At 42.9% G+C, this 22,016-nt stretch overlaps 1 protein-coding gene across 1 annotated transcript in view; it reads right to left on the reverse strand.

Moving 5' to 3' along the window:
- LOC109894162 (protocadherin Fat 1-like) overlaps positions 1 to 20,974 on the reverse strand; it is a 100,343-nt gene extending 79,369 nt beyond the window's left edge. The window contains 2 exon segments of the mRNA XM_031828463.1: positions 15,476 to 18,765; positions 20,751 to 20,974. Coding sequence (XP_031684323.1) covers positions 15,476 to 18,737 — 3,262 coding nt within the window. The 5' untranslated portion in view covers positions 18,738 to 18,765; positions 20,751 to 20,974.
- Between the last annotated feature and the right edge of the window lie 1,042 nt (positions 20,975 to 22,016).

A 22,016-nucleotide genomic window follows, 5' to 3' on the forward strand; every position in this document is an offset into this window, starting at 1 on the left:
GGGGATCAAACACAAACGCTTAGGAAAAATGTATTTTTCAGTATGTAGATAGCACTTGAAAGAGAACAAAGAAAAAAAGAGAAAGGAAAGATGGCACTGAATGAGTTTCTCTTCCTCCCTATTTTAATCATAGGTAGGTGTCGGTGCACAGCAGTGTGGGGAATATGGTAGGGTAGAAGGTTGGTATTGACATCAGCCCCTGCTGTCTGTTTCTACATGACAGGCCTGGTGTTTTACAGCAGGCCATATGCCATGAGGGGCCTATAGCTTTCAGCTGAGCAAACAGAGGAGCTTTCAAAAGACCTGTTAGGACTAACATTTCACAACAATACCCCCCCACCCCCGATGACTGAAAGGAGATCAGTGGTGGAACCATCAAAACGGCACACTAGAAAGTAGGCTAGTCAGCAATCCTTCTCTGGATGGGTGCACAATTGTTTCCCCTCGAGGATTACCCAACGTTTATGATGTGGTTTCTCATGCACATTTTATTTGGGGCTTTAAAAATATATCTGATCATGAGGCAGGCTTGTGTTGTGTCATGTCAGGGCTAAAGCAATAGGAAATGACTCAGTTGTTAAGCAGACAAATCTCTAGAAAATCTCTTTCAACACGATTTAAGTAAACATTAACATTAAAAAAAAGTCACAATGACCTGCTATCGAAAGCAATAAAAAAGTGAGATCATTGGACCGGCCCACCGCCGACGATAATAAGTTATAATAAAGCCAGGGCGTGGGCCTGGTTCCCGTGTATAGGCAAGTGGTAATCGCACACTGCTGTGCACTAGATATGGCAGAGAGTCTATAACACTGTCCTAGTGTGCCATATACCGAAGAATGATAAGACACTGCTCCATGGCACCTCTCCTACTTTTCCTACGGCCTGCCTTTCAAAAACCTTTGTTGCTCCCTGTAACTCAATCACTTGCACTGCAGGACTGTAACCGAGAGAGAGGCCTACATTTCGCCTCAGGGGGGAATAGAAAGATTCCGTGGAAAAAGAGAGAACTCCAAAACACCTGTCACTGACATTTCACTTTTCAGGGATTTCAGAGTTTTTATTCACCTCAGATTTACTGTATCTTATGTCTGAGTCTGAGGTGCTTTTTGTCATTACTCATCATTACTGCTAGCCAGGGATAGCGGTTAGCTTGAGGCGTGTAATAAGGCAGGGAGGCAGGGAGGCAAAGAGGGAAATGGATAGCACTGTAACACTCCATAACACTTCCTACAGCCATGTGGGGGTATAACCGGACCCAGAAAATACTCACACGCCTCGACTTATTCCACATTTTGTTGTGGTACAGCCTGAATTTAAAATGGATTACATTTTAAATGGTCACCTTCACACAATACCACATCATGTCAAAGTGGAATTATGTATTTTGACATTTCTACACATTTCTACAAAATTTAAAGCTGAAATGTAGTGAGTTAGTAAGTTTTCAAATTCCTCGAAAAGAAGGCACCTATTGGTAGATGGGTAAAGGAAAAAAAAGGCAATTGCTGAATATCCCTTTGAACATTGTGAAGTTATTAATTACACTTCGGATGGTGTAACAATACTCCCAGTCACTACAAATATACAGACATCCTTCCTAACTCAGTTGCCGGAGAGGAAGGAAACCGCTCATGGATTTCACCATGAGGCCAATGGTGACTTTAAACACAGTTACAGAGTTAAATGGCTGTGATAGGAGAAACCTGAGGATGGATCAACATTGTAGTTACAAAACTGTAGTTACAACAATGTTGTAGAAACATTTATGGAATCACTACAGTAAGTTGCTCTGGATAAGAGCATCTGCAAAATGACCAAAATACTAAAATGCAGTTACTCCAATATACTAACCGAATTGTCAAGGGGAAAATAAGGAAAAACATGCATCCTGTTTGCAAGAAGGCACTAAAGTAATACTGCAAAAATACTGCACTCTCCATATTTTCAAGCACAGTGGTAGCTCCATCATGTTATGGTATTAGGCTTGGACGGTATACCGTACATTTTATTATTTGTAGTTACTTTTTAAGTAAAAACCTGCAGTCAACTTGTGCAATAGGTTAGGAGATAAAGCAGATCGCGTTCTCCATTTCATCTTTCACATTATGTTTCATTATGAAGCTTACCGTTGTTCCCCAGAGCAGTTGAACCAGTCATGTGTTTGTTTGTAAATAGCACAACGGGAGAAAGTGGGAGCAGCTGAGACCAGCTGTGTATTGACAGGGATCGCGTTTTATATTGAAAGTAACCAGTCTTTTTTTTTGCTTCAAAAGACTGATCACCGATGTGCAGCTATAGTTTTCCTTCACAGAAAATACATTAGTGCAACACATTTAGCAGAAAAAAAGCTTAATTTTCATCAGGTGACAACAAAAGTGCAAGAATGAAAAAGCAGTCTTTTTTTTTTAACAAACAATGCATGGCCATCATATTTCTAATGTCTATTATAGAAAAAAATGTAACCAGCTACATTTCCTAATGTTTTGCTTAAAGTTAATATTGCATTTAACCGGAGAAAAGTAGGCTGGTTACACTGAGAAAACTATCAGAGAAAAGTAGTTACACGTCAGTCAGAGCGCTGTCGTTTGATAGAATGCTCATTCGTGAATTCTCTTCCTAGTGGAAAAGTGCAACTGAAGCACATTTGTTTGATGCTGCAAAAATTACAATAAGAAGCATTTTAGATCTGCATTTACAAAACAGCAATATATTTCTTATGCGTTATGGTCGAAAAACAAAACAATTCTGAGACAGGTTGATCTAAGTTTAACTTGCTAGTTATCTAAGTAAGTGGCTGAATTAATAAGATCACGGGGCATCATATTGTGTTAGCTTTCTGCCGTGTTTGAGAAGCCAAAACCCTTTGAATGAGTTATCTGTACAGCTACCACTGCAGCTTGATTTCCTTGCATTTTTTCTCCTCTCCGTTCTAGACCATCTGCTCCTGCCCCATCTTATCCAAGCAGAGCAGGCCGGCCCGTTGCCCTAGCGACTCCCAGACTCTGCATTCAGGACAAGCATGCGTCAAACATTTGTTCATTTGCATAATATCTCTCGTTCACATTCGCTTGTCAATGTCCAAGCTCACCAAAAAATGACATTCGATAGGTCTTACCTACATATCTATAACTTTATTAGCTGGATAACTTTGTTAGCATTCTGGTAAAAGATGCCTAATGGGCTTTTTTCTGTTTTTTGGCGCCCCTTGTGTACTAAGCCAGTAATATGGATACCGCCCAAACCTAATGGATATGCTTGTAACCGTTTTCACACAATAAAGAATGTACAGAGTGGAGCTAAGCACAGACAAAATCCTTGAGGAAAACCTGGGTCATTCTGCTTTCAACCAGACAATAGGAGACAAACTCCCCCTTTCAACAGGACAATAACCTAAAACACAAGGCCAAATCTACACTGGAGTTGCTTACCAAGAAGACAGTGAATGTCCCTGAGAGGCCAAGTTACAGTTTTGACTTGAATCTACTTAAACATTTATGGCAAGACCTGAAAATGGTTGTCTAGCAATGATCAACAACCAACTTGACAGAGCTTGAAGAATTGTTTAAAGAATAAATGGACAAATGTTGCGCAATCCACGTGTTCAAAAGCTGTTAAAGAGACTTACCCAGAAAGAGTCACAGCTGTAATCGCTGCCAAAAGATGTTTCTACAAAGTATTGACTCAGAGGACTTAAATTAGATATGTCTGTACTTTATTTTACTACATTTGCAAACATTTCTAAAAACCTGTTTCCACTTTGTCATTATGGGGTATTGTGTGTAGATGGGTGAGAAAAAGATATATTTGAATCCATTTTGAATTCAGGCTGTAACACAACAATTAATTAAGTAAAAGGGGTATGAATTAAGTAAAGGGGGTATGAATACTTTCTGAAGGCATGCAGGGTGTAATATGGTCCATGTCATATGGACATACAGGGCTGTCAAGGCTTGCCGGCTGGCACCCAATGTGAAATGCACCCAAAAGGGCGATCGTGAGGTGGAAATCGAGAAGAGAAAAAAAGTGATTATATAACGAAGTAAACAGATTACAAAAATATATATATTGCCAAAAAGAAAAGTAGTCAAAATGTGCAAGTGGGAGTTTTTTTTCTCATGGAAGCACTGTCGACTACTCACTGCACTCGTTGAGATAGCTTCTGGGAAGAACAGATGTGCAGGGATTTGCAAATGTGAAGCACGAATAAGAAACGTGAGTGCTAATCTGACTGTTAGCGTCCTGCGAGAGCACCGGGAAAGAGTATGAGTGAGTGTGTGAGAGGCGGAGAGAGAGAGAGGCGGAGAGAGAGAGAGAGAGAGAGAGAGAGAGAGAGAGAGAGAGAGAGAGAGAGAGAGAGAGAGAGAGAGAGAGAGAGAGAGAGGAGACTGGGAAAAGAAGGAGTGAGGATGAGATGGAGAGAGCGGTTGAGTGGATGAAAGAAAATGGAGTGAGAGACTAAGATAGAGGGGGGAGTGTGTGTGTGTGTGTGTGTGTGTGTGTGTGTGTTGTACTTTTCCGTGTAAGGATGAGAATGTGTGATAGAAGGTGAAAGAGAACAGAGAGAGCGAGAGGGATGAGACGTTTGTTGTGCCCGTGCCCAGACGATGCCCATGCTTGAGTGCTCATCCGTTTGACTGGGAGACACTGGCATAACAGAACCATTCCACTCGCTCAGGAGTGTCGGGCTTTTAAGCAGCCAACCCTAAAGCCATTGGCATGGAGAAGAATACTTTATATTAGTGCAGTTCTGCACTGCAACAGGTGGCTAACAAGACTACATCGTCATAGAGGACCTTGACCCAAACTCACCCCTCACAGGAAACGTAAACAAACTGTGGTAGATAAGGACAATTTGTACAATAGCATTGTAATGGTCGACCGGCAGAAGTAAGAAAGTCCAACAAAAAAAATGTATAGTTTGATGAGGCTCTGACGCCTAGAATAGTTCAATTTAAAGAGAACCCATTTTGATGAACCTCTAACTGAACACAATGACAATTTCAGTTGACATCTACTTTTTTATTCAAACATGAAAGCGTGACTGGCTTTAAATAAACCTACCAGAAGACAAAGCGTCTATCGAAACATATCAAATCAATAGTTGGCTGGATAATTACACAGTGTATAAATGATGAATCAGAAGGATTTAGCCATCACTCCCATACCATTTCATTCCATTCGCTCATGAGCGTCAGGCTTTTAGCAGCCCACTACCAGTCCTTAAGCCATCAGCAAAGAGAAGATGGCTTTATATTACTGAAGTTCTGCACTGCTACAGCAATTATCACTGAATTATTGTAAAGCACAGAACACCGAAAGAGTTATCACAGTGAATCATTGTAATGTTTGTTTAGGTTTCAATTAATCCCGGAAAGGATGGGTTGCCAAACGATTTGACAGGAAAAGAAAACGTCATTCATTCATTCATTCATTCTAGTGGTGACTAACACTCAAGAATACATAGTCAGAGAGGACCTTGACCCTTGAAAACTGTGGTAGGTAATTCCAACACATACAATAGCAGTGTACTGGTTGACTGGCTTGTATCTTTTTTTATAATTTGATGAGGCTCTGACACCAAGAACATGAAGATCAATTCAAAGAGAAAACTATTTCAATTAAACTATTGCTGAAAACAATGACCATTTCAGTTGACATCTACTTTTTATTCAAACATGAATGTGTGACTGGCTTTAAATAAACCTACTAGAAGACAAAGCGTCTATCGAAACCATAGTCGACTGTATAAATGATGAATCTGAGGTGTTTAGCCATCGCACCTATAACTCTAGGCTAGTCAAATGAGGAAGTTGCAAAATGTGCCCTTGAGGCAATAAACACAGTTGACAAAGCCTAGGCAACCTACCTACCCAGCCAGACTTACTCTCTCTCCTTTCTTTCCCTCTTCCTTGCATACCCTACGGCAACACCTTCCACAGTCACCTAGCACAGCAGTCAGGCTACACAATAAAAAGAGCTAACGGCTAACGCTGTTTCAACAATTCTGCCATCTCATATAGGCGTGAGAACTGCAAAGTGTGTTCATTTCAAAATCAGTCTAACGGAACAGGTCCACCGTGACATTTACTCAATAGCTAGTTACAGCGGGGAGGCTGGAAGAAGTCCGCTGCACAACACATAGCCGCTGAGTGTTGTTTTTGACAAAATGGTGAGATAACATGGTTGCGCTTCGAGGCGCCGAGGAAAATGGCAGAGGAGGTCTGGAGGTCTGAGGACAGAAAAAAATGTCAGTAGATTGGATAAAGCCAGCTGATCCAGGGGAAAAACAAAAATTTACCACACAGTGGGGGTAGTAACTGCAGAACTATACTATGATGCTCCCTATTTAGTTCAGAGGATGAGGTGTACTCAGTATTTCTGGTATGTATAATAGGACCAAGATCCCTGTCATGAAAGGGGGTAATTAGTGGGCGGGGGGCTAAATTGGGAAGAGACAAACTCTTTTCCCCAGAAGGCCTTGTAACTACAATGGCGCCTCCACAAATGGAGGGGATTGCACATGTCATGGATATCAAAAGCTGGCAATTGAAACAAATTAGAGCGCCAAAAAGATTACCAGTTGTCAAAAAAGGATTAGGATTTGCAAAACCCTGTTTATCCCCGTGCTTATTTTCATATGGTAACACGCCGTCTACTTCAGAAACTGAGTCAATATCACATTTTTCTGGCATTGAAAACCGTGTAATGAGGAATTAGGCTGCAGTCAACTTTACACAGCCCAGAGAAAAACTAGTTTCGCAGATTTTCTATTGTCGACAAAGATATCTAAAGGAGTCGAGATGGTCTTCCGATGACCTTCACAACAAGAGGCCGTACAGGAATAATTTACACGCTTCGGAGACCACGAGAGAACAAAAACGTGTCTTCTCAAGACCGAGAGATCAGCTCGTTCGGCTTACGCCAGCACTCCCTTGGTCTGCACTTGAAAAAGTCAGACGTCTGCTTTGAACTACCTCTTGGTAATTCTGCTCTCCTTTCCCCTCGCATTCCTCAGCCTTCTTAGGACTCCTACCTCACATGTCTACATAAACTCTCAGTCCCCCCCCCCTCCCCTCTTTCCACCGGCCCTGGCGAAATGCTTCAAATTCCTCCAGCACGTAGAGCCCTGGGTGTATTAGAAAAAGAGTCCTGAGCTAAGCTTCCCATGCCCCCGCAACTTAAATCAAATCATCTCTTTGGTTCCAAGAGAACTCAGAAGCTAAGCCCTGCACTTCCAACATTTTTCAGTCCATACTGTAAGTATTAATTCCTGAAACTTTTGAAAAATTCACAAGGCTATGAAGTGCAGCCAAAGGAGGAAAAAACTCCACCTCATGGGATGACCACATAGCCTACAGGGCTCGCGGTCGCACTCATCGTCTTTATTACCTTATAGAATGGTGGATATTTCTGAATACTGCAGACAGCTTGAGTTACACAAGGTAACACATCGGCTAAAGGCTTAGAATCACCATGCAAAGGAGGACTTAGCAGGCTATTGAAGTGTCAAAGACCATATCGGGGTCATTGACCAAATATGGTGGCGCTTTGAAGAGTGACCAGCATTCAGGGGGTATTCAGTACATCGGTGTAGATCTGGGAAAACAAATCATCCAAACAGCTGCATGATGGAGTTCACACGGAGTCTCTCAACACAAAAAGCGCATGTCTCTCTGCTTGCCGTGTGATTACCGCACGGCAAGAGGTGCCGGAGCACCAAACCAACAGCTTCTACCACCAAACCATAAGACTGCTGAATAGTTATTAATCAAATGGCTATTTGCACCGACCCATAAACATTTTTTTGCACTGACTCTATGCACACTCACTGGACTACACACACACACTCATGCATACTACACCGACACACACACACGCTTACAAACACAAAACACCACATCTGCATATTGACGCCACACTTTCCCACCAACACACTCACACACACTGCTGCTCCTCTGTTTATTATCTAACCTGATTGTCTAGTCACTTTCACCCCTACCTACATGTCCCTATTACCTCAATCACCTGAACTATTTCATACCCCAGCACACTGACTCGGTACCGGTACTCCTTGTGTAAAGCCTCATTATTGTTTTTTTATTGTGTTACAAATTCCTTTTTTATTCTTCATTTTAGCTCATTTCTGTACCTTTTAACTCTGCATTGTTAGGAAAGGGCTCGTAAGTAAGCATTTAACAGTAAAGTCTACACTTGCTGTATTCGGCACACGTGACAAACAAAATGCAATTTGATCTCTTTGACCCGATGATCCTCTGAGTTGTGCCACCGCCAACCACTTCCACTGCATTTTGTATACAATCGCCACCAGAGGCAAAAACCAGCACTATCAACAGCTGGGCTTAAGGGAAACGCTACCTTAAAACTTTAGACAGACCGAATCATTTCAGACAACTTAACAATGTGGAGCAGTGTGCTTCACTCTACATACTGACCTAATCGTATAGTCTTAAAAGGAGAGGGTACTAACCAAAAGCACTAAACAACTGCCATTTACTAAAACTGCACTAACAGACCAGTGGCACATTCATGTTTTACAGCGGCATGGATATTCAAAACTATAGCTTCATGACACTGTGTAATAAAATAAGAATCCTATTCTAGATTCTCTGGCCCAAGGGAAAAAATGAAAGAATGGCTGCATTCATCTGGAGTGAGGGGGATAGGGGAGAACGTAGCAAGATAGACAGTGGAAGAGAGAGAGTCTTTAATGAACAAAAGGGGAGTGATGCAATGAGAACATGCCTGATGGGATTTTTCTATTTTTTTTCCCAGGCAGAATTTAGCCCATTAATTCCAGTTGAGGAAGCCTATTGGGACATGCCCAGGCAGTTTCCATTGTCACAGAGTGCAGTGTTATTTTGAAAGCCTCAGAGCGGGCCTGTGAGCTGGGCACCTGGTTTAATATCACGTTATAAATTTAAGACCTGTTACCTACCGGCCCTCCGGTGCCAAGCCTTGTTCCTCTGACAATAGCGGGCGCGATGCACCGTCTGTCTTCCCCTTATTGCAAAATGTTTATGAAGCCCCCCTGACACTGACTGTACTCAATGCGCTGCGGTAAATGGTTCCCGTGGAAAGGTCTTTTTTGAAGACAGATAAGGCGCTTTGAAATATAGGCCAGCTCTCATTTTCCAAGAGGCTGCCATCCTGACATTTACAAAGGTTTATTTTTTTTTCATTCAATTATTATTGTCTTTGGAGATGAGTGGTATTTGATCTTGCAACCTTTCGATTACTGACCCAACGCTCTAACCACTAGGCTACCTGCCGCCCCCTATATACTGCCTATTTGGGGCGACAGATAGCCTTGTGGTTAGAGCGTTGGGCCAGTAACCGAAAGGTTGCTATACATACTTTCTTACATAGCACATACTGCACTTTTACTTTCTTCTTCAATTGAAACCAAATTGAAACCAAATTGAACATGGTTCATTATCTACTTGAGGCTAAATTGATTTGATTGATGTATTATATTAAGTTAAAATAAGTGTTAATACAGTATTGTTGTAATTGTCATTATAATAAATACAATATATATATATATATATTATTATTATTTATTTATTAAAAATAACAAGAATTTTTAATTATATATAAAAAAAAATTAAATATATAATTCGGACGATTAATCGGTATCGGCTTTTTTGGTCCTCCAATAATCGGTATCGGTATTGAAAAATCATAATCGGTCGACCTCTAATATATATAAATAAATAAGAGGCATTACAGTTGTTGAGAGGTATGACAGGAATGTTGGGACAGTATTGGAGTTTAAATGCATGTTTGGGCAGCATTTTCTATCCCAAGCTTTCCAACCCTAAGAGGCAACCATGGCACCTAGGCCCAAATACGTCACTGTCTCCATCTGTATAACACGGGACTTGAACCCAGTGCCATTAAGCTGCTGTCTCTGGTCATGCTACCGTAATTCTGATGTTTCCTGTCTTTGGTCTCTACATTGGCAGCTTAACAGCGAACATGATGGACGGGGGGGGGATTTCGAAAAGGAGCATCATCTCTCGCTGTTTGATTTTAAGTGGCTGTCTTTCAACACATGAATCCTCAAGACTCGGTACGCCAAGTACCATTTCACTTTGACATTCAGTCAGTTACGCTTTGATAGCCAATGCATAATCTAGAGAAAATAAACAGCCAGCTAAGCCTCTGTCGGTTACCCCCCTTTCACTGCGGTAAACTCCATTTTGATTGGGGCAATGATCGGAAAACAACGACTTCATATTCAGCTGAACACGCCACAGGGAACTGCAGGTCTTTTCAAAGTAACATGGGAACACCATGCCAAGATAGAGAACTGAACATAAAAAAATGGTTTCTTGGCCCAAGTTTCAGCATTCTAATTATCCCAGTAAACTTCACAAAAATTTAACTTGATCCTTTTCTTTCCTGTCAAATGTGTGACAAAACATGTAGTTACTGCAGTCTTGTATGTGTCTGCAGAATGTCTGTGCAACCATTACTTTAAATGTACAGTAGTTTATGTAAAAAGAAAACAAAAATGTCACCAACCATTATTAGCCGTTGGTCTCAATTGACTAGATTAGCATGACAAGAGATCATTCGCAATCGAGCACGCGGCACCTTTACAGGTTTTCAACCCAAAAAAATACTTAACGGGCTGATAGAAGCAACAAACTTTAACTGGGGAAAGTGTGCTTTTCATTTAGCATCCTACAATCAACTTCGGCCCGCTGCACATTCCTGGTCCCGTCGCTCCAGCAACGGCGCTCAAGCAACGGCGCTCAAGCAAAGACCATTACAAGTCATGTGGCTCTTTTCAGTGTGCTGAAGAAGTCACACTTCTGGCTTGAGCTTCTGCGTATAGAATCAACAAAAAATAGAAGGGACCGGGCACGGGTGCTTGGGTTCAATCAATCTCCCATGAAGCTTTGGTTGTGCAGACACGGCTATCGCCTCCCACTACCCCCCCCCCCCCCCGCCCCACCCCACTCACCCTGGGATAGTGAAGGCAGCCAAACATGAAAAGACAAAACCATTCGGCACATACCTCCCTTATCTGGCATCACTGAGGGTCGGCCCTACCTTACTCTCGACAGGAAGGGCAATGGGGGGGGGGGGGGGGGGGGGAATTTGGGGAAGAGAGGGGGGAGAAGGCCCGATTTGAAGAGGAGAAAACACAAGCTCACAGAGCTTTGCCATTACACATCAAACTATTTCATTTGCCTCCACAAAGAGCTCTTTCAGCACACCGGCTGCCTCCAACTTGAAGCGAAAGGGCAACGCATACATTATCCAATGAGCAAAGGGCAACGCATACATTATCCAATGAGCAAAGGGCAATGCATACATTATCCAATGAGCAAAGGGCAATGCATACATTGTCCAACGAGCATCTGGACGGAAGAGGTGATTCACTGGGGCTGTTTGAGACTCCTTCCCCTTTTCCTACATAAATGCAAACACACCGCATGAAGGCCTACACATTTGTTCACCTTTACTACTAGTACATTTTAAGCCTGGAGACTTATCAATATGCATTTTCACCTCTTTTTTCCAATGCTCTTCTTCCTCCAGTTAAGTGAATCAGTGCAAATAGAATTTTCACCACAGTTCACAAAGTAGGCTAACGAACTAAAAAAGACATGCCTTCGACAGTGCTGTCAAAACAGCATCGAAACAAGCAGCCCCTGGAGAAGAGACACAACGAGAGAGAGTCTGGTCGAACGAGCTCTTTACGTCAAAGGCTGAAATACAAGGTATTAGGAGTTCTAACAGAAAGACGCGCTTAATTGATCACAGAGGACCCCGACCCTGACCTCATAAAACGGCAGTCAAGCCGTCGACAACAACGTACCAGTAGGGGACATATAGGGTCTAGGTCCATAGCTTACCTCACCACTAATCACGCACAGCCCACGACAAACAACATCATCCACCCTTCCCTCAGCAACAACAGCTGCATTACTGGCTTTTTTTATTTATTTTTAATAGGAACGTTGGTGAAAGCATTTATAGTGCACTGCAGAGTGAAGACCATTAAGAGTCGATCTCAATTTAGATGCACAGAGAGAATGGAATGTCCAGTGGCTTTGTCCCTAAATGAATGCCACTCACCACCTCGGCAACCCCACAACAACAACTTCTACTCGTGATGAGGGGGGGGGGGTGTATTATCTTTATATATATATATATATATATATATATATATATATATATATATATATAGACGATATCGCAATATAGCTAGGTGGCTGTACCTGCACCAGTATTTTTCCTTCATAGCTTGTTCTCCATCTTTTTAAATAGGGAGCCATTTTGTTTTTAGCACTTTTAGCACTATGACTGATTAAAACTTGTTTCTTCATGGCTCTCTCTCTTGCTCCTCTGCAGCAGACATATTGTGAGCAATATGTTTGGAACATCGAATCGCAATAAAATTACAGTATAGATTTGCAATATATATACAGTAGAATCATGAGAAATACAATAAACACTTTATTGGCACCTAAGTATTGTGATAATATCTTATTTTGAAGTCCCTGGCAATTCCCAGGCCTAAAATTCTACGCCCAACCACAACAGCCACCCTTCTCACTTGAAGCCTGAACTAGCCTACTTTGTGAGGAGTCCATCTTGTTGTTCCTATCTCTGTATCATGACCTCAAGCTCCAGCTGTTTGTTCCTTTTTCTAACTGAATGTTCATTAAATCAAGGAACTAGATTCCATGCCTGGCCCTGGAAACATCAATCAGGATAGCGGCATACCTAGCTGGCCTTAAGTGTGTCAGGCCCCCGTTAGCTCGATAACCCCAACAGCAGTGTCTGAGCACATGAGGCCAGAATTAGCTTGGACTGCACACAACATCTCACCAGGGCTCCACATAGCCCCCAGCTCTAAACATGTTTGTGTGATGTGCAGACGTAAATACAAGGGCCAGAGATCCAGATGGGCCCGGGCCAGACGTTTGGCAGATATAGCCATCTACAGTCGGACAATAACAACTGGATAGGGGGAAACATGTCAATTCCTATCTTAGATGTAACAACTTTCTGGGTTTTGCTAATCTTATCTTGGCCTAAAAATGGCTGAAATACTGCTGTTAGCAAAGACAAAACCCTGAAACGGGTTAAAAAATATATATTGAAAGCTGAAGTTACATAAATGAATTTCCGCCTCTGTTCACTGAACTAAATTAAGCTGGTAACTAACTATAAAGTTCAAGATTTAGGCTTAAGGGGATAAACTGAGAGCCAAAATGGTATCTTCTTGGCGGTAAGACGAGAGGTATGGGAGTCAAATTGGCACTGAAGACCTTGTCATTTGCACATTCCTCATCACTACTCCTCCATTCTCAAACCCGGGGTTTCAAGAGGATACAGGGGATGAATAAAGCATGCATATACGGAGAACATGAGATTCCAAACGGCATTTAACTTAACCAGCCACAGATGTTAGCCAGCCTTCCCATACTAGCCCCTTCAGAAAAACTTTTCCAGAGCTTAAGGTGTGTGTATGGTTTCTGGCATGTACCCTTTCGTTTTAGCACTTTTCCATTTGTTTTCTTCTCTTCTCAACCCTTGTTTTTCTACTTGTCGGAGAGCACTAGCTGTGGCTGCATGACTCGTTGAAAGTGATGCTGGGTGTGTTTGACATCGATTTCTTGTAGAGCATAATCCTCATGTGGTAACCTTGCACCCCCTTTACCCTGCTCAGAACCAGACCAACCCCACATACCACCTTCAGTCAATGCATGAATTCCCAAGAGGCACACCGTTGCCTTGGGCATATTTGGTTTGCTACCAGCTCTGGCTGTGATCCCTAACAACGGGACTGAATAGCAGGGCAATCCTATCATTGCCACTCCTGATAAATCACTCTGAAGGCCATGGAGGTCGAGGGCAGGGGAGGAAGAGCAGGTCAGGAGCTCCCGGTGACCTGCATCCAATGCATTCAGGAGTGGGATATCAAACAAGAAGTGGGTGTCCCTTACGGAAACAAGAACACTTCAGAGATTCGTCCCAAGATCCAAGAGTCTCAACTAACAAACCACAGAGCAGAAATCTCTGTTGCCTAAATATAAAAACTTTGTTTCAAATGTCAATTCCCTAAAGAGTGCATTGTGTGTGAGAAAGTTTCTAAAACTTTGATGAGTGGGACCGAAGCCATTTTTAAACCAATCTCAGATGAGTTTCAAATTGCATTTCAAGAATCAAAGGCTCGCTCCAGTTCGCTCTATTTACATTTTCCCTCTGTATCTTTGAACAAAAGAGGTAGAAATATCTACAAGCAACAATCTGACAACTACCCCAGAGAGAACAATCACACTAAGACTGGACAGGCACAATAGCCGACAGATGGTCCTTAAGGAGCAATGCTTCATGCCAGCTCATCCCGTCATGCTAAATTTACCAGCAAAGAAAGTGTGATTTCCCCACAGGTTCATGGAAGGCCCAACTAATTTACTCCACTTAATAAAGTGTATGCCTCCACCTGAATCTAAATTAACATTCTCTCGTCAATTTCTCATTTAGTTACTTTAAAATCTGTAAATTACATTTCCAGAGACTTTGCATTGAACTTCCAGACTTAGGGGATAGACTACATATATGCTAAAAACCTCATGTTTTATGCATCAAGTTTAATTTTTACATTAAATATGTATATTCCTAAGCAGAAATACATTTTAAAAAGGGAAAAATTGGCACTAAGCCACCCAGAGAATGGCAAGTCAGGTCTGACGCACCCAAAACTGAGGTGACCAGTAGCTTTTTGTGGCAAAACCGTTTGAATTCCAGACTGTTTATTTTTAAACCCTTGGCACAGGTGTTTTAATGTCCGTGAGCAGCTGAAAAAAATGATTACTACTTTCCTTTTAAGACCACAAAGAGGCGAGCAAGTGCATATCGCCAGCAACACAACCATTAAGATTTGCAATACTAAAGCAGATATGACAATCACAGAAAAATAACATAGCCAGCATGAAGCATTATTAAATTTGCATATGACTCGTTTTTCAACATTGAAACAAAATGCAGTGTTCAGCACAACAGTGCTCGTGTGGGAAAGTGGGAGTCAGTGGGTAAAATGACTAAGCAACCCTCTTAATTCCACGGCAACTAGTTTGGAATGTATACTACAGGTCTAGGAGACAGCTGCTCCAGCAGTTCCTGACATCAATTCTCTTTGCTCAGACAGAAAAATGAAAGGAATCAGGAAGCTTAGCAGTTCTCCAGGAAGCGAACCTCACCTCTATTCACCATTTACACCCACCGCTGATATTTCGGGGGGGGGGGGGCATGGGCAGAAGAGCACAGTCTGCACAGATACAGGGGATTGTACCCATTTTGCATCCCAGTCATTTACAATTCACGCATGCCAATTTGGTGCCTTAAATAATCAATTATAAACAAAATGGGCCTCCACATAGGGGCAATATGGTAATGACAGAGGAAAAGAAAGTGAGAAACTCACCAGTCTCTTCATCAATGGTGAATATCCCTAGGCCAGAACCGTCCCGTATGGAGTAGTGTATTTCTCCGTCTCTTCCTTTGTCTTCGTCCTGAGCCGTTACTTTCATTACGGATGTCCCAATGAGGACGTCCTCTTTTATAAATCCCTTATCCACAAACGAGGGGAACCACGGGCGATACAGATTCTCATTTACGTCCACTACATCCACCTCAATAAAGCATGTTGACGATAAGGAAATGGGCTTCCCTTTGTCCTTGGCTTTCGCCGTGAGGTTGTACACCTGCTTTTTCTCGTAATCCAGATTCTGCAGGATGCGTACCGCGCCGCTGACTTTGTCCACATCGAAGTTGCCATCCCCGTTATCGATGAGGCTGTACCGTACCTGACTGAACAGCCCGACATCCGGGTCGTGAGCCTCCAGCCACATAATCACAGTGCCGATCGGGAGGTCCTCCCTCACCTTCACGCTGTAATTTGACGGGATGAATTTGGGAGGATTGTCATTGACGTCCTCGAGAATGACCTTTAGCAACACTGTAGACACGAGTTGAGGTTCATTAACGGCCTGGTCACGTGCAGCAATCTTCAGAATGTAAACCGGGTGCACCTCGCGATCCAGCGGCTTTTTCACCGTCACTACTCCAGTCAGCTCGTCAATGGCAAACTGGTCAGTGTTGGCCACAATTGAATACCTGATTACTCCGTTATCTCCCTGGTCCTTATCGGTGGAATCCACCTGGACGATTTCAGTCCCCACTGGTGTGTTTTCACTTATTTCCAACGAATATGAGTCTTGCAAGAACTGCGGACTGTTATCGTTAGCATCCAAGATCTTAACGTCTAAAAGACGGGAGGAGGACTTCTGGGGTATTCCTAGATCGTAGACTGTGACGTTCAGTGTGTAGTGGTCCGTCGTTTCCCTGTCCAGTGGAGTGTGAACCAAAAGCCAACCGGTGTTCATATCTACAATGAAACGACTCTCTGTATCTCCTCCTGAAATAACGTACACTAGTTTTCCGTTAAAACCACTGTCTGTGTCTGAGGCGCTTAGATGGACTACCCTAGCCCCAATCGGAAGGTCCTCTTTGACCTCAATGACACTGGGGAAGGACTCTGCAAACTGAGGGGAGTAGCGGTTAACCGAATGGATGTCCATGAAGTTATCGTCGGGCTCAGTTGGGGCTTGGATCTTAGTGCCATGAAGCAGCTTTTCTGCCAACATGGTAGCAACCCCAGTGTCGACGCACTTCAGTTGGACAGGCTTGCGAGCTGTGATGACAGTGATGTTCATAGTCATTGGTTCAGTCTCATGCTCTCCATCACTGGCTCTGATGTGTAAGCTATGGAAGGACACTTTAGCTGCCTCCCCCTCGCTCAGTGTTCGTTTCAAAGAAAGCACACCCGAGTTAGCGTTCAACTCAAAGAGATCAAGATCATTCCCAGCTTTTATGTCGTACCGCACGAGCTGCAATTCGTCTGCGTCAATAGCAGACACCGTCGTTATCTGCTCTCCCACGCCATGGTCTCTAGGCACCGTGACTTCACAGTCGACGTTTTCGAATAGAGGCTTATTGTCATTCAGGTTATTCAGTGTGACAGTAACTGATGCCTCCACCTCCCGTCGGAAAGGGGTACCCCAGTCTGAAGCCCTAATTTTGAGATTGTAAATCCTTGGCATCAGCTCATAATCCAGCTCCTCTGAGGTGCTGATGACACCAGAGAAGTAGTCGATGACAAACGGCTGCGGGCTCACGTTGGCAATGCTGTACGTCACATATCCGTTCTCGCCACTGTCCAGATCAGTGGCTTTCACTGCTAACACATTGGTCCCTACGGGTACATTCTCATCCACAGTGGCCTTGTACGAGGTCCGTTGGAACTCAGGGGCATTATTGTTAACATCTATAATGTCAATGATAACCTTAGTCGCTGCCTTTTTGTCAATGGTAATAACTTGTAGTTCAAATTGTGTGGCATAATCCGCATAGATGGGTCCAGTTGTGGTGATTAAGCCAGTGTCTGGATTAATAGCAAAACGATTCTTCTCTGCCTTATATCTGAAAGCATACTTCAACTGTGGATACTTTGGCAAGGCAGTTACCATGGCAACAGGTGTATGGAGAGGGGCAAACTCACTGAGATTGACCCTATAAACAGCACGTTCGAATTTAGGGGGGCCCATTTTAAACTGTGGGGATGTTACATGTACCACTTTCGCTGAAGAAAACTGTGGGGGACTTCCTTTGTCCTTGGCCTGTAACGTGAGGTTGTATCCGAAAGTCTGGGTGTCCCAGTCTACATCCTTGACCGCTTTGATTTTGTACTCCTTGCTCCCGGGACTAGTTCTCAGGGCCTTAAACTGCTGGAGGGGGTCGCCCGCCACCACGCTCAACGACGCAATCTCCCCATTTGGTCCCTGGTCGTTGTCCTCAACGGTCACTATGGCATAGGTAGGGTCGCGGTCAGTGCCCGAGGGCGCCAGGGTGACGGCGGTGATGACAGGCGCGTGCTCGTTGGCCTGCTCCACCCTCACCGTCAGCTTGGCCATGCTACTGAAGCCGCTGCTGCCGTAGAGCTTCATGCCTCGGTCCACGGCCAGGATCTCCAGGTCATACAGCTTGGTCTCAGCGTGATCCAGCTTGCCCGTCAGCGTCACCACCCCGCTTGTGGGGTGGACGGCGAACATATCTGTCCACTCCCGGAAGCTGTAGTAGTACTCACCGTTCGTCCCAATGTCGGCGTCCGTGGCTGTGACCTTGGCCACACTGGTCCGTATGGCCGTGTTCTCGAGCAGCGAGACGCTGTAGGAGGTGGGAGAGAACAGAGGCCTCAGATCGTTGGTGTCCTGGACCTGGACCTTGACTTGGGTGCGAGCCTCCACGTTGGTGCCCCTCTCCACGGCTTTGACAGTGAGCAAGTAGTGGTCTTTGACCTCCCGGTTCAGAATGGCAGTGCTGCCTCCTTTGGTCCTTATCCTCAGGAAACTAAAGTCTCCCAGGACGTAGTCCTCTGCTTTGAAAAGGTTCTCATTGTCTCCTGACACTATTTTGTACCGTATCTCCCAGGTGGGGTCTGTGATGTAGATGCCCATATTCGCATGACTCTCTAAGTAGGTCTTAGCAGCAGAGTTCTCGTATATGGTGGCATTGTAAACAGAGTGAGTGAACTGCAGGACCAGTGCCTTCTCCATCCTTTGGTTCCCTGTGCAGCCGCAGAGGAGCTGCAGGAGCAGCACGAGCAGTGAAGTCAAGTATTTCCCCATTTTCGTACCGTGTTCTCTACCAAACCACCTGGAGACACACAAAACAGAAGGTTAGAATCAAGCTCAAAATAAATAAACATAAAATTAAACATTTAATTAATTTTTCAGAAAATCTCAATAGGGCTGGATCAGTGCTTTAATTTAAGAGCATAATAAAATATGTCTTTATGCTAACAAGCAAAAGGGCTAAATGTTGAACCTTCCTAAGAGAACTGTGGTTTTACAGTGGCACGGTGAACGGCTGCTGTTAATATCTGCTCGACAAAGGTCTCTAACCTTATCCCTCTCTTTACTGTGAGCATCAATGGACTCTTTAAATGGCATGACAAATGATGGTCAGGCTGATGAATGGGTGTTATGTTAGAGGGGAAGAGGGAGAAAAGATATAGGCCAAATAACTTATTTATCTTAGCCGGCATTCCTCTTAATATTTCAGCAACAGGTTTAACAGAAAAGACACACTACGTAAATATGTTTTACTGTTTCAAAGCACAATTCAGAGACCAGTCTCTTCACTTCAGAACATATACTAATTTAATTTAACCCTCTATGTAGAAATTATGACGGGGGTCATTGGTAATGACCAAATAGCTGTAAGGCATTCAAGTCTCACTTATTCCATTACAGGTCAAGCGAAAACGGATTTCAAAGCTATGATAAGCAGATTTCACTATTCCTTCTACCAGCCTTTAATTGCAAATCTTTGAAATGCTTTGATCTACATGTCATTATAAAAAAAAATAGCTCAAGCAGATACATTACACGAAGAAAGGGTTGGAAATGGTGGAAAAGTGGTACTGTCCTCGCATAACCAGATATGCAAACTGACTCAAAATAGACGGTCTAACACGAAAGGAAGTGACATTCAGGCATACAGGTTTGTGCTCATATTGGATTTCACATGTATATTACAAGTATATTATTATGCCTGGAAATAGTGTATGATCAAAACAACTGAATTCTAGCCCGAGAAGCTGTTTCTACACTGACTCTGGGGCCTTAGTTCCTGAGCTTTTCTACTTTCTGTCTATAGTAGGCTGTGCTATAAACACAGCGCTGCTCTTTGGGCTTTTAGAGGGTTGCCATCCGGAAAAGCACATCCCAGCCTAATGACGGACACTGCTGTCCAGCTGCCTTAGATCATGCTGAATGTATGTGGGCAATAGACTACATCTATACATTTTATGGGGCTAGTAGCATAATGCATACATGAGAACTTTCAACAACAAAAAAAGTATGCCTTGAGGATATATTTTTCCCCCCCTGAGGAATAGGATAACTATTCATGTCTTGAGTGTAGGGCTTTATGGCACGGTAATATCAGGTTAGTAAGCAATCGTAAGTCAAATAAATACATGTACAATGTTTTTTTTTAAACTAAGTCTGTATACACATCCAGGATTTTTTGACTGCTGAACTAGGCTATTACTGGCAAATAAAAGAATGATAAAAATAAAATAAAAAATATTTACATGTTTTCCCATGTTATATAGAATAATTAACTTTTTTTGCTGAATTCATATTCTTGGAGGATGGCAAAAGACAAAAACTAAACAGCTTCGTGAAAATCATTGCTTGCTGTCTGTTGTTTAATTGTCCAACACATCCACCAGCGGTTCCCATTCCAATTAATTTCCCATAGACACCGCAGCCGTGCGGGAGCCAGATGTATGGATTGTTTAAAGAAATGGCAACAATGCCCGAGCCGCCAACACAACACAATGTGTAAAACGATTCCCACACATAAACAAAAGCGTAAAACAGTGACCAACTTCCAAAGCCTCTCATTTCGATAGTAGCCGATTTAATACCTTTCCTAAACACTTTAAAACGTTAAACTTCACTGGAGTAAGGAAAGGGCTCTGTGATTTCTGTCCACTGCTCGAGCGCCACTGACAGAGAACTAGTCCGGTCGGACTATCTCAACTTTTATTTAACTCCGATTCACAAACCACAAAAACAACTTGCTCATTCACAGGGAAAGCGCTACAACAAACACATCACATTACATACCTATTGCCTCATTAACGGCGTGGATTTGGCGGTTTTTCATGTAGTTTGTAAGGTACGAATGTCTGCATGGTAACTACGTGGACTTCCCTCTCCGCGACTCTTTCCACTTCTTCTCGTTGCTCCCTTTCTTCAACACTGAAATCGCCCAGTATCTCTCCGCGTTGCGCACGCCCGGATCTACTTTGCTGGCATGAAGATAAAACAACCAGCTCGCTACCCCGCTTTAAGAACCGAGATAACGGTTAATTTTGATCGGCTCTATTTCCTAATCTAATTTCAATTATTTATTCCTTCCTAGGCTATAATTACTATTATTATGTATTTTTATGTAACCTTTATTTAACTAGGTAAGTCAGTTTAAGTACAATTTATTATTTACAGTGACGGCCTACCCCGGTCAAACCCGGACGACGCTGGGCCAATTGTGCGCCACCCTATGGGACTCCCAATCACTGCCGGATGTGATGCAGGCTGGATATATTAATAGGCAAATTATTTAAAATATGATTTCATAGGGAAAAATCATGCCAATACCTATGCACTATTATCCTATATGATTGCATGTTACATGCATCCATAAAGTTAACATTACAATTTATTCCCCCAATGTAGGCTTACAATGTTTTGGCACATTTACGCACGGTGCCAATATTGTTTGAGGTAATCCAAGCAAGTCGTTTTTTGGGTGTAGGTTTGATTTTTTTAAATACCGTTTGTGTGAATGGTGTCCCTATTAATCTAAACAATGGCCTATACAGTAGTGAGGTTCAAATATCCTGCAACGTTTTATTATGAGCCTATGTGGGGGAAAAAGTGTTTTCCTAATTACAACCTCAAATTTAATTTCGACGTGTGCAACGAGAGGCAGTGCACATTTACACGCATGGTATTCAAAAAGTATCTTCACGTTGGAATATTCGTAGTAATAAATGTGCAATAATATCTTATTCCCGAAATCGTGCGCATGGGAGTGTGACCGATATGCGATTGATGGCGCTCTCTCACTATTGTTCAGGCTATTTTCTCTCCAAAGCACTGCGCTCTAGACGGCACATGCTGCTGCTCACCCATAACTTTATAGTGTGTGCGTGTGTGCGTGCGTGTGTGTGTGCGTGTGTGTGTGTGTGTGTAGTGAGAGAGGAATCTTGGAGATTGTGAAGCATAGTCTACCAGTAAAATTTACTATTTAAAGCCTCCTCGGAAGTTTATCATGTCAATAATGTTGATGATGATCATTATGAAAGACTCTTGCTATTTTCAATTGTT

This window comes from Oncorhynchus kisutch, linkage group LG7, assembly GCF_002021735.2.
Source record: "Oncorhynchus kisutch isolate 150728-3 linkage group LG7, Okis_V2, whole genome shotgun sequence".
NCBI lineage: Eukaryota > Metazoa > Chordata > Actinopteri > Salmoniformes > Salmonidae > Oncorhynchus > Oncorhynchus kisutch.